This window comes from Cannabis sativa, chromosome 1 (genome assembly GCF_029168945.1).
Source record: "Cannabis sativa cultivar Pink pepper isolate KNU-18-1 chromosome 1, ASM2916894v1, whole genome shotgun sequence".
Classification (NCBI taxonomy): Eukaryota; Viridiplantae; Streptophyta; class Magnoliopsida; order Rosales; family Cannabaceae; genus Cannabis; species Cannabis sativa.
The window spans coordinates 36,242,168-36,254,446 of NC_083601.1; the positions used below are offsets into that span (position 1 = coordinate 36,242,168).

Genomic DNA, 12,279 nt, shown 5'->3' on the forward strand with positions numbered 1-12,279 from the left:
TGTTTTCGCTTATAATGACTTAGATGAGTCTTGTGTTTGGTGGTCGGTCGGGGCTCTCTTTGAATTTCTATGTTTAACCTTTGAGCTCCTATTTATGCCATGACACTTGGTTTTGTGCCTATTAATGGAATATATATGCTTTTGTTAAAAAAAATTGTTCAATTTTAAGAACAATAAATTTAAGTAAATTTGTATATTTTGTAAAACTTATATTTGAACTATTTGTATAAAATAGACACTAAGTAAGTGAGAATTTGTTATTTACCTAATATTAATAACACATAATCATTTCAATTTTATATAAAACATTAATTATTAACGACTTATTTATTTATGGCTACCGTTTACTGAGAGGTTGAAGATATTTTGAATAAACCCGGGGAACAAAAGCTCCGGTTCGAACCCTCCCAATTCTCCAAAAATGGCAGCAATTTTTTCATTTTCTTCTAACATTTCCCATCTCAATTGCCAGAACTATTTATTGATTCAACAACCAACAAATCCTCGCCGGAGTTTATTAAGAACTCGCTGCGCCGGTGAAAATCCACCAAGCAATTCGGCAACCGAGCCTGAAAATGCTTTGCTTAAGGTAGCTTGGAATGCCTCCGAGCTTTTGGGAATCGCCACATCATTCTTCCGATCGCCGAACAACGCCGAAGCTGGTGAGGTGGCTCTTGAGCTCGCCAGAGATGCGTCGGGATTGGTCGACCGGGCTGCGATTGTGAAAACCATTAAAGAAGACTTCGAAAGATCATACTTCGTCACAGGTTTCTCAATAACCTATATTTGGGACTTTTGGTTTTAAATGTTTATGCCTTTGATGCTGCTTGTGAGCTTTGACAAAGATATTGGAGAAATAGTGCTTTTAGTTAGTTGTTATTTGAATTCGTCCAAGGTTTTCGAAAACCCATTTGAATTTTGATAAGAGCATAATGTTCATCTTCTGTTTTAAAACTTATTGTGTAAGGATTTTTATCATTCGTGGGTTTCAGTTTTATTTCTCTAGAAATTACAAGTTCTTCAGTTCAACGTTTTATTACTTACTTAATTCCATGCTTTCAAATAACCCGCACGAGAATTTCGCAGAACCATGCTGCTTCGGAAATAGATTTTTCTTACCGACATCTCTTCATGAAGTAATTGTATGGATGATAAGTGCTCTAGTTTAGTGTTTGTGTTACTTCATACTGAGTTTTCGAAGACCCATTTGGGAATTTTTGCTGAAACATTATCGTTCTATGATGGCTTGTGATAACAATACAATCTGGTTTTATGTGGTTTGATGTAGGTGTAAGTATAATCTGTGTTTGTCTTACTTGGTACCAAGTTTTTTCAAAAGAATGAGAATTTTGCAGACATGTTCTTCTGGTATGGAAATATGGACAATAATTGTGATAATGTCATCCCTGGATCGATTTCAGTTTTAATTTTGATGTAAAAGTATGAGTGATTAGTCTTAGATTCAGTTTTAATGATGCTCAACTGTATTGTTGATATATGACAATTAGGTAACCTTACACTTGATGCTTATGAAGATGACTGTGAATTTGCCGACCCTGCAAGCTCCTTCAAGGGGCTTCGTCGTTTCAAAAGGAACTGTACGAATTTCGGGTCCCTTCTTGAGAGGTCGAATATGAAGCTTATGAAGTGGGAGGACTTTGAGGTGTTCAAACTTTATAATCTCTTAGCCTCTTCTTATAATTTACCGTTCTCTTGATTAGCCTGATGAAATAAACTTAGAATTTAATGATTCTCTTCATCACAGTACATAACTGAAGAATCCTCTTTCATGAGCTTATGTATGATGTAAAACCCTTTTTTTTTGTGTTTGACACAGGATAAGGGAATTGGTCACTGGAGATTTAGTTGTGTGCTATCCTTTCCATGGAAGCCCATTCTTTCTGGCAAGTCTTTCGTTGTCTTATTCAAATAATTAAAAAATATATAAATGGTTTGATAACAATTATCAAAGGAAGCATAATCTTACATGGGGTCAATGTTTTTGAGTTTGGAAGCCGATGTCAATAGATTGTTTTATTGTATCAGAGAAATTTAAGGCAAGAACTTTTATTTTTCATTGTTGATCTTCGCGAGTCACCGTTTAATTGGGATTTGTTTGCCATGAAAAAAATAAAGTTAAGCTTGATAATCAGAAATCAATGTTTTTGTCAAACCATGCATATAACATAAAGAGTAGAAAATTAATCTCTATTTCCTATTTTCTTTATTTATCTGATTAGTTAATCTATATTGCAGCAAGCGGTTACACAGAGTATTTTTTTGATCCACAGTCTGGAAAAGTATGCAGGTAACTAATTAATTCTTTTACTTCATTTTTCCCACTAGAGAGTGTCATATAAAAGGAAAATTTCTTATAAATGAAATTTTTTGTCAGGCATGTTGAGCATTGGAATGTTCCCAAAATGGTATTGCTGAAGCAAATATTTAGACCTAGCAGGAGGTTGAGATAGAGAGAAATAGAGATTTATGTCCATATCAAGAATCTTGTACATAATAAATATTATGCATTTTTGAGTTGGGCAACTCAAGTCTCTCTGTCCAGTTTTGGTGTCTTTACTTTTCTGTTTATGGTCACCCATTTGTGATATATGTCGTTGTTATATACATGTTTTTAGATCGGACGCTCGTCATAGTTTGGTAGTTGGCTTGAAAAACTGAGACAACAAGAAGTGATTTATTGGCTTAAAATTACATGTGAAGCACTTTTTAGAGTATTGTAATGGGGAAGTGTATGGTTAAGATAATAGAATAGGTGAGTGTATAGTAAGGTGCATGAGGTTTCATTTTAAAACTAATTAGCAATGAGAAGAGTAGCTAATGCATATGTTTAGTTTTAACACATTATCAATATGGAACTCTCTAACATAGATAAGTGTTTGCAATTATTTCTACTTGTAAATGATCTAGTGTGGTTGATTTGTATAAGTTGTTTGTTGATTAATAAAGTTTTTTCTTTTTTATGAAAAGAAATGTATATGCCAAGTACATATTATTCCAAGTCAATTTGATTTTTTATCCAAATTTGCTTCAGAGATATAAAAGAGGAAATGACATTATGCAATATGCATCCCTTACAAAAAAAATAATGGTATGTTTGTCATAGTTTTTGCTTATTATTATATAGCTACTCACAAATGTCTCAAAATAAAATAAATAAGTATCTTGATTTAATACAGCAAAAATATTTTTTAATTTTAAAAGCTAAAAATAACTTAAAATAAGCTCATCAAAGTTAGAAAAAGGAAGATTGGAACAGGACTTGAATTCCATTTTGTCTTCTTCTAACTTGCGATCATAAACTGTTGCCTTTTTAGTCTGAAACTGGGTTGATAAAAGAATTCCCAAAAATTAGGTCGAACTCTTACGACCAACCAGTGCCATATTTAAAATATCTGCAAAAATATTTTTATTCTTTTCAATTTTGTTTTTTTGTTTACAAAACTAAATATTTTATAATATGTTCTGTCTGTGACTGTGAGATTTAATTTAGAAACTAAATACACTTAATTATTGAAAAAAATCAGTCGTCTATAATTTTTTTTGTCACATTATAATTATTCTTTAAAGCTAAACAATTTTTATTCTAAATTATTTTTGACGTCGTATTTTGGTATTTAGTTTTAACTTATTTTTCGTTTGGGGCTAAATTGATAAAAATTGAGTTTTTAGGGTATATTGTACAATTTTTAAAAATGAAAGATGAGAGTAAAAACATTTCTTAGGGAAGAGAAACATATCGTAGTTTCTCGGTTCTGCAATAGAACGGAAGAACAAAATCCATTATCTTTCTCGCTCTGCAACTCTGCTCATTAGGGTTCATCATGGCATTTCCTTATATGGAAGCGGTTGTTGGTAATACTTTTTCCTCTACTTCCTTTTCGCTTCCCATATAATTATAATCTGTATATATAATAGAAGGCATATGTGAAAATATTCATGAAATCTTTATCTTTTTAAGATTTTCGGCGGCATTTGAGAGTAACAGCTACGTTTTCATCTTCTTCCTCTTCTTATTAGTTATTCGATTATGCGATTTTTTATCGATTTCTTTCCTGACAAATTGTGTTTCGGTATCGATTGCGAGTGTGTTTTTGCGCGTTTTTCTTTCTTTGGATTAAGATACTTACCTTTTAATATGAAGAAGCTAGGGTTTCTTTTGAAGGTCCTAAATTTATATTGTGTGTTGATCGTATGGGCGTTGCATCAGAAAATCTTCGATTGGTTGCTTGGGTAATGAGGAAAAACATCAACTTTATAAATATTTTAGCGTCTTTTATTATCCTCAAAGGCAATGATGGACTAATAACATTCTCTCTCTCTTTTTGGTGAAGTTTTAATTTTAGGGATCTAGGCTGTATTATTTGTCAGCTGAAATAACATGTTTCTATTTCCGTTAGTATTTTGATCAATCTTATGGTCGTATCAAGTACATTGCGTAAGGATCTTCGCTTCTCATAATGTTAATTGGAGTTTTTTTAGGAGGATCGTATAACTTACAAGTACTTGCTCATGTTTTAATTTTGGGACAGTTTTGGTCGCTACCTTGTTTCCTTTTGTTGTTTTGTATTCCACTTATTTTGAAATGGGCCAAATGGCAATTACTTTTATGCTAATTAGAAGTTTTTTGTTTTTTCTTTCCTATATTTCTTATCATTTTTTTTTTCTTTCCTGTTTCTCCTATTTTATTTTTCAGGGTTTATGATATTGATGTATTTCTTCGAATCATATTTGGATTTGCGGCAACATGCAGCACTAAAACGGCCAGTTCTTCCAAAAACATTGGAAGGCTTAATCAGCCAAGAGAAATTTGAAAAATCTCGAGCCTATAGTCTTGATAAAAGGTATGATATGCTTTTGTTTTTAATTCACAGCGTGAGTGTGTGGTATATGGCCCCTTATGGCTATACGTGTGTGTGTGTGCATGTTCACATTTCTGATGGATGTTATTAACTTTCAGCCACTTCCATTTTGTCCATGAGTTTGTGACCATACTAATGGATTCTGCAATTTTGTTCTTTGGGGTATTGCCTTGGTTTTGGAAGGTTAGTGATGGAATTTTGGTAATGTCTCTTCCTTTGCTGTTGTGTTATGGATGTTTAATCCTACTTTTCAACTGCAGAAATCAGGGGATTTTGTGGTGTTAGCTGGTCTCAATGCAGAGAATGAGATACTACACACTCTGGCATTTTTAGCTGGTGTTATGTTTTGGTCACAGGTGGGACATGATTTCTCCAAACATTGAATTGCATTCAAGGAAGTAGTATTAGTGTACTTTATAAGAGTGTTGTATGTAGTGTAAAACTAACCAAACCCATAATTGTGTGGGTACTTTTATTGTATAAAGTTGAAGTCTTATAATGCATTAGGATCTACTTCTGAGTTATGAATTACCGACATTTTGTTCTTTGGAATGTCTGCAGATCACTGATTTGCCATTTTCCCTTTATTCTACTTTTGTGATTGAGGCCCGTCATGGATTTAATAAGGTTTGGTTTCCTGCTCTGATTTTGTCTCGTTATATTTTTTTTTTTTTTTTTGTATTTTCTAACACACGCGCGCACATGTATATGTTACTTTTTTTTTTTTTTTTTTTTTTCAGCAAACGGTATGGTTATTCTTTAGAGACTTGATCAAAGGAATCTTTCTTGCCATCATTCTGGGTCCTCCTATTGTGTCTGCAATTATTTTCATAGTTCAGGTAAGGGTCATCTAATTTATTTATTTTTAAAGAAACAGCGCTGAAATTATTAATATAACCAAAAAGAAACAAGGGATGACTAGATAAGTGCTCTGGTTTCTGTATTCAAAACAAATTGGCTGTGTTATTTTCTTTTTCTTTGTGTGGAAAAATTCTTTAAATATTTTATGGTGTAATAAACTAATAATGTTTTCTATTTTGCACTATGCTTGAGTAACCTCCTCTCTTGAAATGGTAAAGATTTATATTGTAATTGCAGAAAGGAGGTCCATACTTGGCCATATATCTTTGGGCCTTTATGTTCATTCTATCAATTGTGATGATGACACTCTACCCAATTCTCATAGCCCCACTTTTTAACAAGTTCACTCCTGTGAGTATTCAAAAAAGTTGTCATCCACTAAGTTTATTCATGCTCACTTTTAGTTTGGTTTTGATTTTTATTTCTGTTGGTTATGTTGTATGATTGTAGCTTCCAGAAGGTGGTCTCAGGGAAAAAATTGAAAAACTTGCTGCATCTCTCAAATTTCCATTGAAGAAGTTGTTTGTTGTAGATGGATCCACAAGGTCAAGTCATAGCAATGTGAGTTTGAGCTTTTTGACTTATTGCATTTTTTTTAATGAAATATGACTGGGTATCAGTGGTGCTTAGTATAAATTCACATACTACATATTTGAGATGTTTCTTTACATATTTACTATTTTTTAAATTCTTGGCATCTTAATGTTGAACATTGAATGAAGTTTATTGTTTTTGAATCATTTTCATCAAAAATGGACATATGAGGTTAGTTTTATGTTAATTATTATTGAATGCAATAAGGAGCATTTTGAAGGTGAATGCAAAATATGTGAATTTTTATTTTCTTATGCTCTTGAGTTACACATCTTCATGTATAAGTGGTTGGAAAAAGTACAGTGCTGTTACCCAAACAGATGTTGGCCAGAAAGTTAATGATGTTTATTTAAGATGCTATTATTTTGTAGTTCATGGCTTTCTTCTGATGGCCAATAATTTTTTCAGATATATTTGGATTGAGAATACCTAATTGCTTTGATTTTGATTGTTTCTTTGTTGTTGATTATGAATGATGCAGGCATACATGTACGGATTCTTTAAGAACAAGCGAATTGTTCTCTATGATACACTAATTCAACAGGTGAGGGAAAAAATATGTAGTTCTTAGGTTGTTAACTTAATACTGTTTTTTTTTTGGGTATATCTTTGGCCTTTGGGATATGTAATTTTTTCTTTTCTGCAAAATCCAAGAAGACTGTTCTTAACAAGGAAATATCCTAACAATTTGGCAGTGAATTTTATATAGTCATAAACATGTGACGTGGAATCTGGTATGTTATACCAAATAATTTAAGACATTTTCTTCCCGTGGGTATCTTGTTAAATTTGGTTGTAAAATACTGGTTATAGCTAGGTTGAATTGTGCTTCAAAAAACTACTAAGGAAATCATTTTTTTGCCTACTACTTATCTTGTCACTGATAAATTGTACTATTCTATATTTTCCAGTGTTACTACTACTAGTCTACAACTCTTTTACATGTTTATGAAATTGGTCTGTGTTTGTATTTTGTAGTTTGTCTTCTCGTTTTGCTGTCATTACATATTAGTGACAATTGGTACTTGGCTATGTTTTTTTTGTTGTAGTGCAAAGATGATGAAGAAATTGTAGCTGTTATAGCTCACGAACTAGGGCATTGGAAGCTTAATCATACAATGTACTCGTTTATAGCTGTGCAGGTATGATGCAACTTTGTTTTGCAATTTTTACATTTTTAACGAAGATCCAGCTTTTTTTCCCCCTTCTGTATCTGTTATATTATAGTGTATCATCGTGTCTGTAATTAAAATGTAATTTTATCATAAAGGCATTTTATGTTTTGCTTCGACTTATTTTTAGCTGTGAGTGGATGTGTACTGTGATGTTTAGGATTGTGATTTAAATGGTATCACTTTTCTTTAGGGGAAACATGAGCATGTAGTTTGTAGTTGGGTAACTTTGGTTCTTGGAGTTGTATTTGGAAACTTGCAAATAGGGGAAGAATTTAGCCATTTGAGCTTGGAAAATTGAGCAGATGTAATTCGCCTATTCATTAGATTTTGTTGACTTGACTTGGACATTCAACTTTTTCTGCCAGGACCGTATTATGACAATTTCTTTCAATTTAGCAAATATAGTTACAGGGTTTCAAACTGTTATTTTGACTTTCAAAGTGGCATTTACACTTTCTTTTATTATTATTATTTTTTGATGACAGTCCCTATATTGTGTCTCACCAAGTATCCCTTGTTTGGCTTTTATTTTTATTCTTGTGATGCAGATTCTCACTCTTTTGCAATTTGGAGGATATACTCTTGTGAGGAACTCAAGTGACCTGTTCCGGAGTTTTGGGTTTGATACACAGCCAGTACTTATTGGACTTATAATATTTCAGGTACTTGCGTAGAAAAGAGTAGCTACTGTAGTCTGTGAATGAAGGAAGAAAAAAAAATCCTGCCTTGAAGGATTATGAGTTCTATGCTTAACTCATTGCTTTTTAGTTTCTTGACTTTTACTGTTAATGTGTGGTATGTATATATATAACTAAAGTGTAGTTTTTATGTACTTGTGTGAGAATAGATCTTACGATGCATTTTTTAATGCCCTTACCAGAGGATGCTTTGTTCATCGACCTTTTATTGATATGCCATTGCCATTACATTTAATATTCATGCCATCACTGAAGTCAAAAGTACGAATTAAGAGAGTGTAGGGCTGAACCAGTTACCTTGTTGAAGGAAATTGGTGAAATATACGTGGGTTTACTAAAGGTTTTGCATATGATGCATGCGTTATTGTCTTGGAATTCTTCATTCTGCATTAGCATTAGAAACAGAAATTCTTTGGTTTTTTTTTTTTTTCGGCTGGACGAAAACTTCTGTTTGATATCACAGAAATTTTTCATATTCAATAGCACATGATGTGTTTCCTTTGCTTAACTCATTTCCAGCTATATATAGATATATTTATATGTATGTATATATTGAAAATACAAATTTAGTGCCCACATGCTGAGCTCATTATTTACTTATCCTTGAAACTTGTTCCATTCTTCAACACAACCATGGATCTTTCAGTTAATGAAACTGCAATTTCAATTTACATTATTCAGATATAACAAAGTTATGGCTGACACTGTGCAACTTATCTTTTTCTGGCTTTGTTTCTGGCAGCACACTGTAATCCCGCTCCAGCATCTAGTTAGTTTTGCTCTTAACCTGGTCAGCCGATCTTTTGAATTTCAGGTGAGTTCTTGTGAGAAGGGTACATTGTCAGTGTGGCTTTTTTCTTCTTCATTTTGATGATTTCATATACTATCATTGTTGCAGGCTGATGCCTTTGCTAAGAAGCTTGGCTATACCTCCTCACTTCGGGCTGCTCTTGTCAAACTACAGGTATTAAATTTTTTTTTCCCCATTAATAATTTAATAGATTCGTGCTCTACACTTGGGTAAATTACTGTTTCAAGTAGTTTAGGAAGTGTTGATGTTCCAAAAGTGGGTTTGTTGCCTGCGTGTATGTAAATCCAGTTACTTTATTTGAGCGCCTCAATTAATTTTTGTCATTTTAGACACATGGTTTCCAAGTTTAGCCCATGCAATTTGCAGCACTAAATAGATGTCTTGGTTTGCAGGAAGAGAATCTGTCAGCCATGAACACTGATCCTTGGTACTCAGCTTACCACTATTCTCATCCCCCACTTGTTGAAAGGTTGGCTGCTCTTGACAAACCAGATAAGAAGTCAGACTAATGTGGGTAACCTTTGGATAACAGCAGAAACAGCTTGGTTATTCTGAACCCTAAGAAATCACTAGCTTTATCTTTATGGGGCTCACAGTTACACATCTTGCAAGTATCATTACTATAACAACACACTGTAGTTGAAAGTGAACCAAGCACGGATAAAATGAGCAAAACAAGTGAGAGTAAAAGAAATAGGGGAGGTTATCTATAGGCATAAAAATCATTGATTATCATGTATGCTTGAATGACTAAAATTCCGACTGACTTTGAGCTTACTTATCCTTGTTCTGACAGCTTTCTGCTATATTTATTGTAGTTTCTTTTCGTGGAGAATTTTTTTATCATCTAAATGCTATAACTGTACTTTGGAAAGTTGCAAGTGTTTTCTCTTATGCATAGTATTAGTTGTTCTTTTCACCTCAATTTTGTCTTGTAATAATGTACATATTGACTGACATGAAAGTAATTAGGGAAACACATTAAGTAAAAAATTTATTGAAAATTGTGGTTGGTCGATGGTCACCACTCTTAAAACACTGCAAGAGCTAACAAATGTGTGGGTCCCAAACCTGGATATCTTTTTTTTTCATAAGACGGGCGAATAGCATTTGTGGCTCCAATAGAAATGCTTGATAGTTATGTAAATATATATTATTTGTTACAAATTTTATGACAGCCTTTAATTAGTTGTGAAATTTTGAATTACATTTTCAATTTTATGTTTGTGCTCAAATTTATTTTAGGGATCATTTGTAATTGGCTGATAAAGTTAGGTCATTAGCTTGATAGTCTAAACTAATTATATTTAGCAAGTAATGGTGTTGATATTATTAAAGTCAATTGAGGAGTCATGTGAAGGGAAAGGATTCATTGTACATTTTCAATATTATTATTGAACTGAATTTATTTTTATTAAGAATAATAAAGTATGTGAAATTTCAATTAAAATAATATGCAATATTCCAAATGAATCATTAAAAAATCTCAAAGTCATATGCACACATCTTTCTTGTTCCTTCCTACCCACAGACCACCAAACAAGAATAATCAACTGCTTTGACAAAAATTACAAATGCTGCTCTCACTTATTATTAGGGAATATAATTTAATTTTATATAATGACTATGATCAACGGTCAACACTGTGTTCTTTGATCACAGTAATCCCGTGATGCGAAAACGTAACCCATTACTAATCCCAGATTATGAGATTAATGTGCGGGTGGACCCGCCTTCAATCTCACGTGTCCTCAAAATTAATACTTTATCTTAATATATTTTCATCAACATTTATGGTAAATAACATATGATATAGATATACTACAATTTTTTTTTTTTTTTGCTTGTGCGTGTGGTTTTTTATCATCACTAAAAGTATTTTATATTTATATATTTAAGTTTTGACCAAGTGTTTCTTCTTCTTTTTCTTCGCAAATTAGGACAGTTTACCAATTGAAGTAAACAGGACTAACTTTCTATTTAGACTAATAATCTAATTTGGTGATTTAATTTAACTTGAAAAGGAAAAATAAACTTACAGTTTTACTTTCACAAAATATGGATTTCTATATTTATTCACACAAACAAACACATGATTGACTCTGCATATCGAAGAAATCTCTACCACAAAGGAAAAAAAACAACTGTATCTGTACGAATATTATTAAGTGCCACTCAAAAAAAAAAAAAAATAGTAAAGTACATAAAAAAATATGATTGGTTAGAGTTAGATGAGTGAGTGAATGGGTATAGTTTAGTGGAGTTATTAACAATAAAGTCCATCCCATCCCATCCCTGTTGAGTATTAGTAATGATTTTCTTTTTCCTCATACATATTGATATTGGATTTAGATGGTTTCGAGTGCACATTATTGAATGCATAAGCGTTGGCCACTTGGCTGGCCATGTGGCAATGACAAATGCTAAGTTGGAGCCAGCACAGCCGATAGTTATCACACTTAAGACCAAAGCTTTCACTTTCTATACAAAAAGTAGTCAGAAATAGTTGATTAAATACTGAAATCAAAAGAATTAAACAATTCTAAATGTTGAAAGTTATTAAAAATTGTGTGTTTTGCAAAAGAATCTCACTAAGTGATCTTTTTTTCTTTTCACATAAAAAAAAAATATCATGATTAAAAGTTTTGATACACCATCATATTTTATAGATCACTTCAGTAGTAGTGGAGCACTGAAACTTAAAAAAAGACCAAAGCAATTAAAAGAAAGGAACCAAAATGTTGTCTATGGTGGAGTAAAATGTTCTCCCTTTTGTTTTTGCTTTTAAGTTGAATACTGTCGTAGTAATTTTATTATAAAAACGGTTTTATATGTACATTTTTTTTCCAATCAGTTTTAAAGGAATCTACCAAAACTTGCAATGCTCAAATTGAAATGAGAGAAAAATAACTGAGTGAAAGAGTTTGTGTTTGGGGTTAAGTGGTTTGGGATTTGCCTACAAATTAGAACATTCTAATCCCACGGCTCACTAAATGCTGCCACGTAAGTTCCAACGATGAAATAAAATTATTTATTAGGCTGTGATTATTGTTTCTAAATATTTTAAGTATTTTTTTCTTTTGAAAGATATTATAAGTATTTTTTAGGGATTTTTTCAATAATATACTTAAAATACAAACTAATTACAAAAATACCTTCACAAATCTCATTTACAATAATACCTTGCCACATCTTCAAAAAATACCTTAATTCTAAATTAATATGCCTGAAACAAAATTAATCTTAAATTCTACTTTTTA

At 32.2% G+C, this 12,279-nt stretch overlaps 2 protein-coding genes across 3 annotated transcripts; both read left to right on the top strand.

Moving 5' to 3' along the window:
• Nucleotides 1–315: 315 nt before the first annotated feature.
• Nucleotides 316–2,903, top strand: LOC115708281 (uncharacterized). Of its 2 annotated transcripts, XM_030636509.2 has the most exons (5): nucleotides 316–767; nucleotides 1,509–1,663; nucleotides 1,838–1,904; nucleotides 2,257–2,308; nucleotides 2,396–2,903. In XM_030636509.2, the coding sequence occupies exons 1-5, from the start codon at nucleotides 422–424 to the stop codon at nucleotides 2,469–2,471; spliced, it is 696 nt and encodes a 231-aa protein (XP_030492369.2). In that variant the 5' UTR covers nucleotides 316–421; the 3' UTR covers nucleotides 2,472–2,903. The 2 variants fall into 2 exon arrangements, 1 of the variants encoding a protein (XP_030492369.2); XR_009687321.1 differs by having other exon boundaries at nucleotides 717–859; nucleotides 1,838–2,308; nucleotides 2,396–2,637.
• Nucleotides 2,904–3,338: 435 nt separating this feature from the next.
• On the top strand, nucleotides 3,339–9,893 carry LOC115706415 (CAAX prenyl protease 1 homolog). Its single transcript, XM_030634061.2, has 14 exons — nucleotides 3,339–3,873; nucleotides 4,715–4,862; nucleotides 4,979–5,063; nucleotides 5,141–5,236; nucleotides 5,442–5,507; nucleotides 5,621–5,719; nucleotides 5,979–6,092; nucleotides 6,192–6,302; nucleotides 6,817–6,879; nucleotides 7,385–7,477; nucleotides 8,059–8,172; nucleotides 8,951–9,022; nucleotides 9,107–9,172; nucleotides 9,412–9,893. Exons 1-14 carry the CDS (start codon nucleotides 3,843–3,845, stop codon nucleotides 9,526–9,528), a joined length of 1,275 nt encoding a protein of 424 aa, XP_030489921.1. The 5' UTR covers nucleotides 3,339–3,842; the 3' UTR covers nucleotides 9,529–9,893.
• The last annotated feature ends 2,386 nt before the right edge of the window (nucleotides 9,894–12,279 follow it).

What these genes read in the sequence shown, in the direction of transcription:
- LOC115708281 (XM_030636509.2), top strand. Translation starts at nt 422, where the DNA reads ATGGCAGCAATTTTTTCATTTTCTTCTAACATTTCCCATCTCAATTGC. An exon ending in ATGGAAGCCCATTCTTTCTG is followed by an intron (nt 1,905 to 2,256) that starts GCAAGTCTTTCG and finishes TCTATATTGCAG; the next exon opens with CAAGCGGTTACACAGAGTAT. An exon ending in CAGTCTGGAAAAGTATGCAG is followed by an intron (nt 2,309 to 2,395) that starts GTAACTAATTAA and finishes ATTTTTTGTCAG; the next exon opens with GCATGTTGAGCATTGGAATG.
- LOC115706415 (XM_030634061.2), top strand. Translation starts at nt 3,843, where the DNA reads ATGGCATTTCCTTATATGGAAGCGGTTGTTG. An exon ending in ATGATACACTAATTCAACAG is followed by an intron (nt 6,880 to 7,384) that starts GTGAGGGAAAAA and finishes TTTTTGTTGTAG; the next exon opens with TGCAAAGATGATGAAGAAAT. An exon ending in GCCGATCTTTTGAATTTCAG is followed by an intron (nt 9,023 to 9,106) that starts GTGAGTTCTTGT and finishes TCATTGTTGCAG; the next exon opens with GCTGATGCCTTTGCTAAGAA.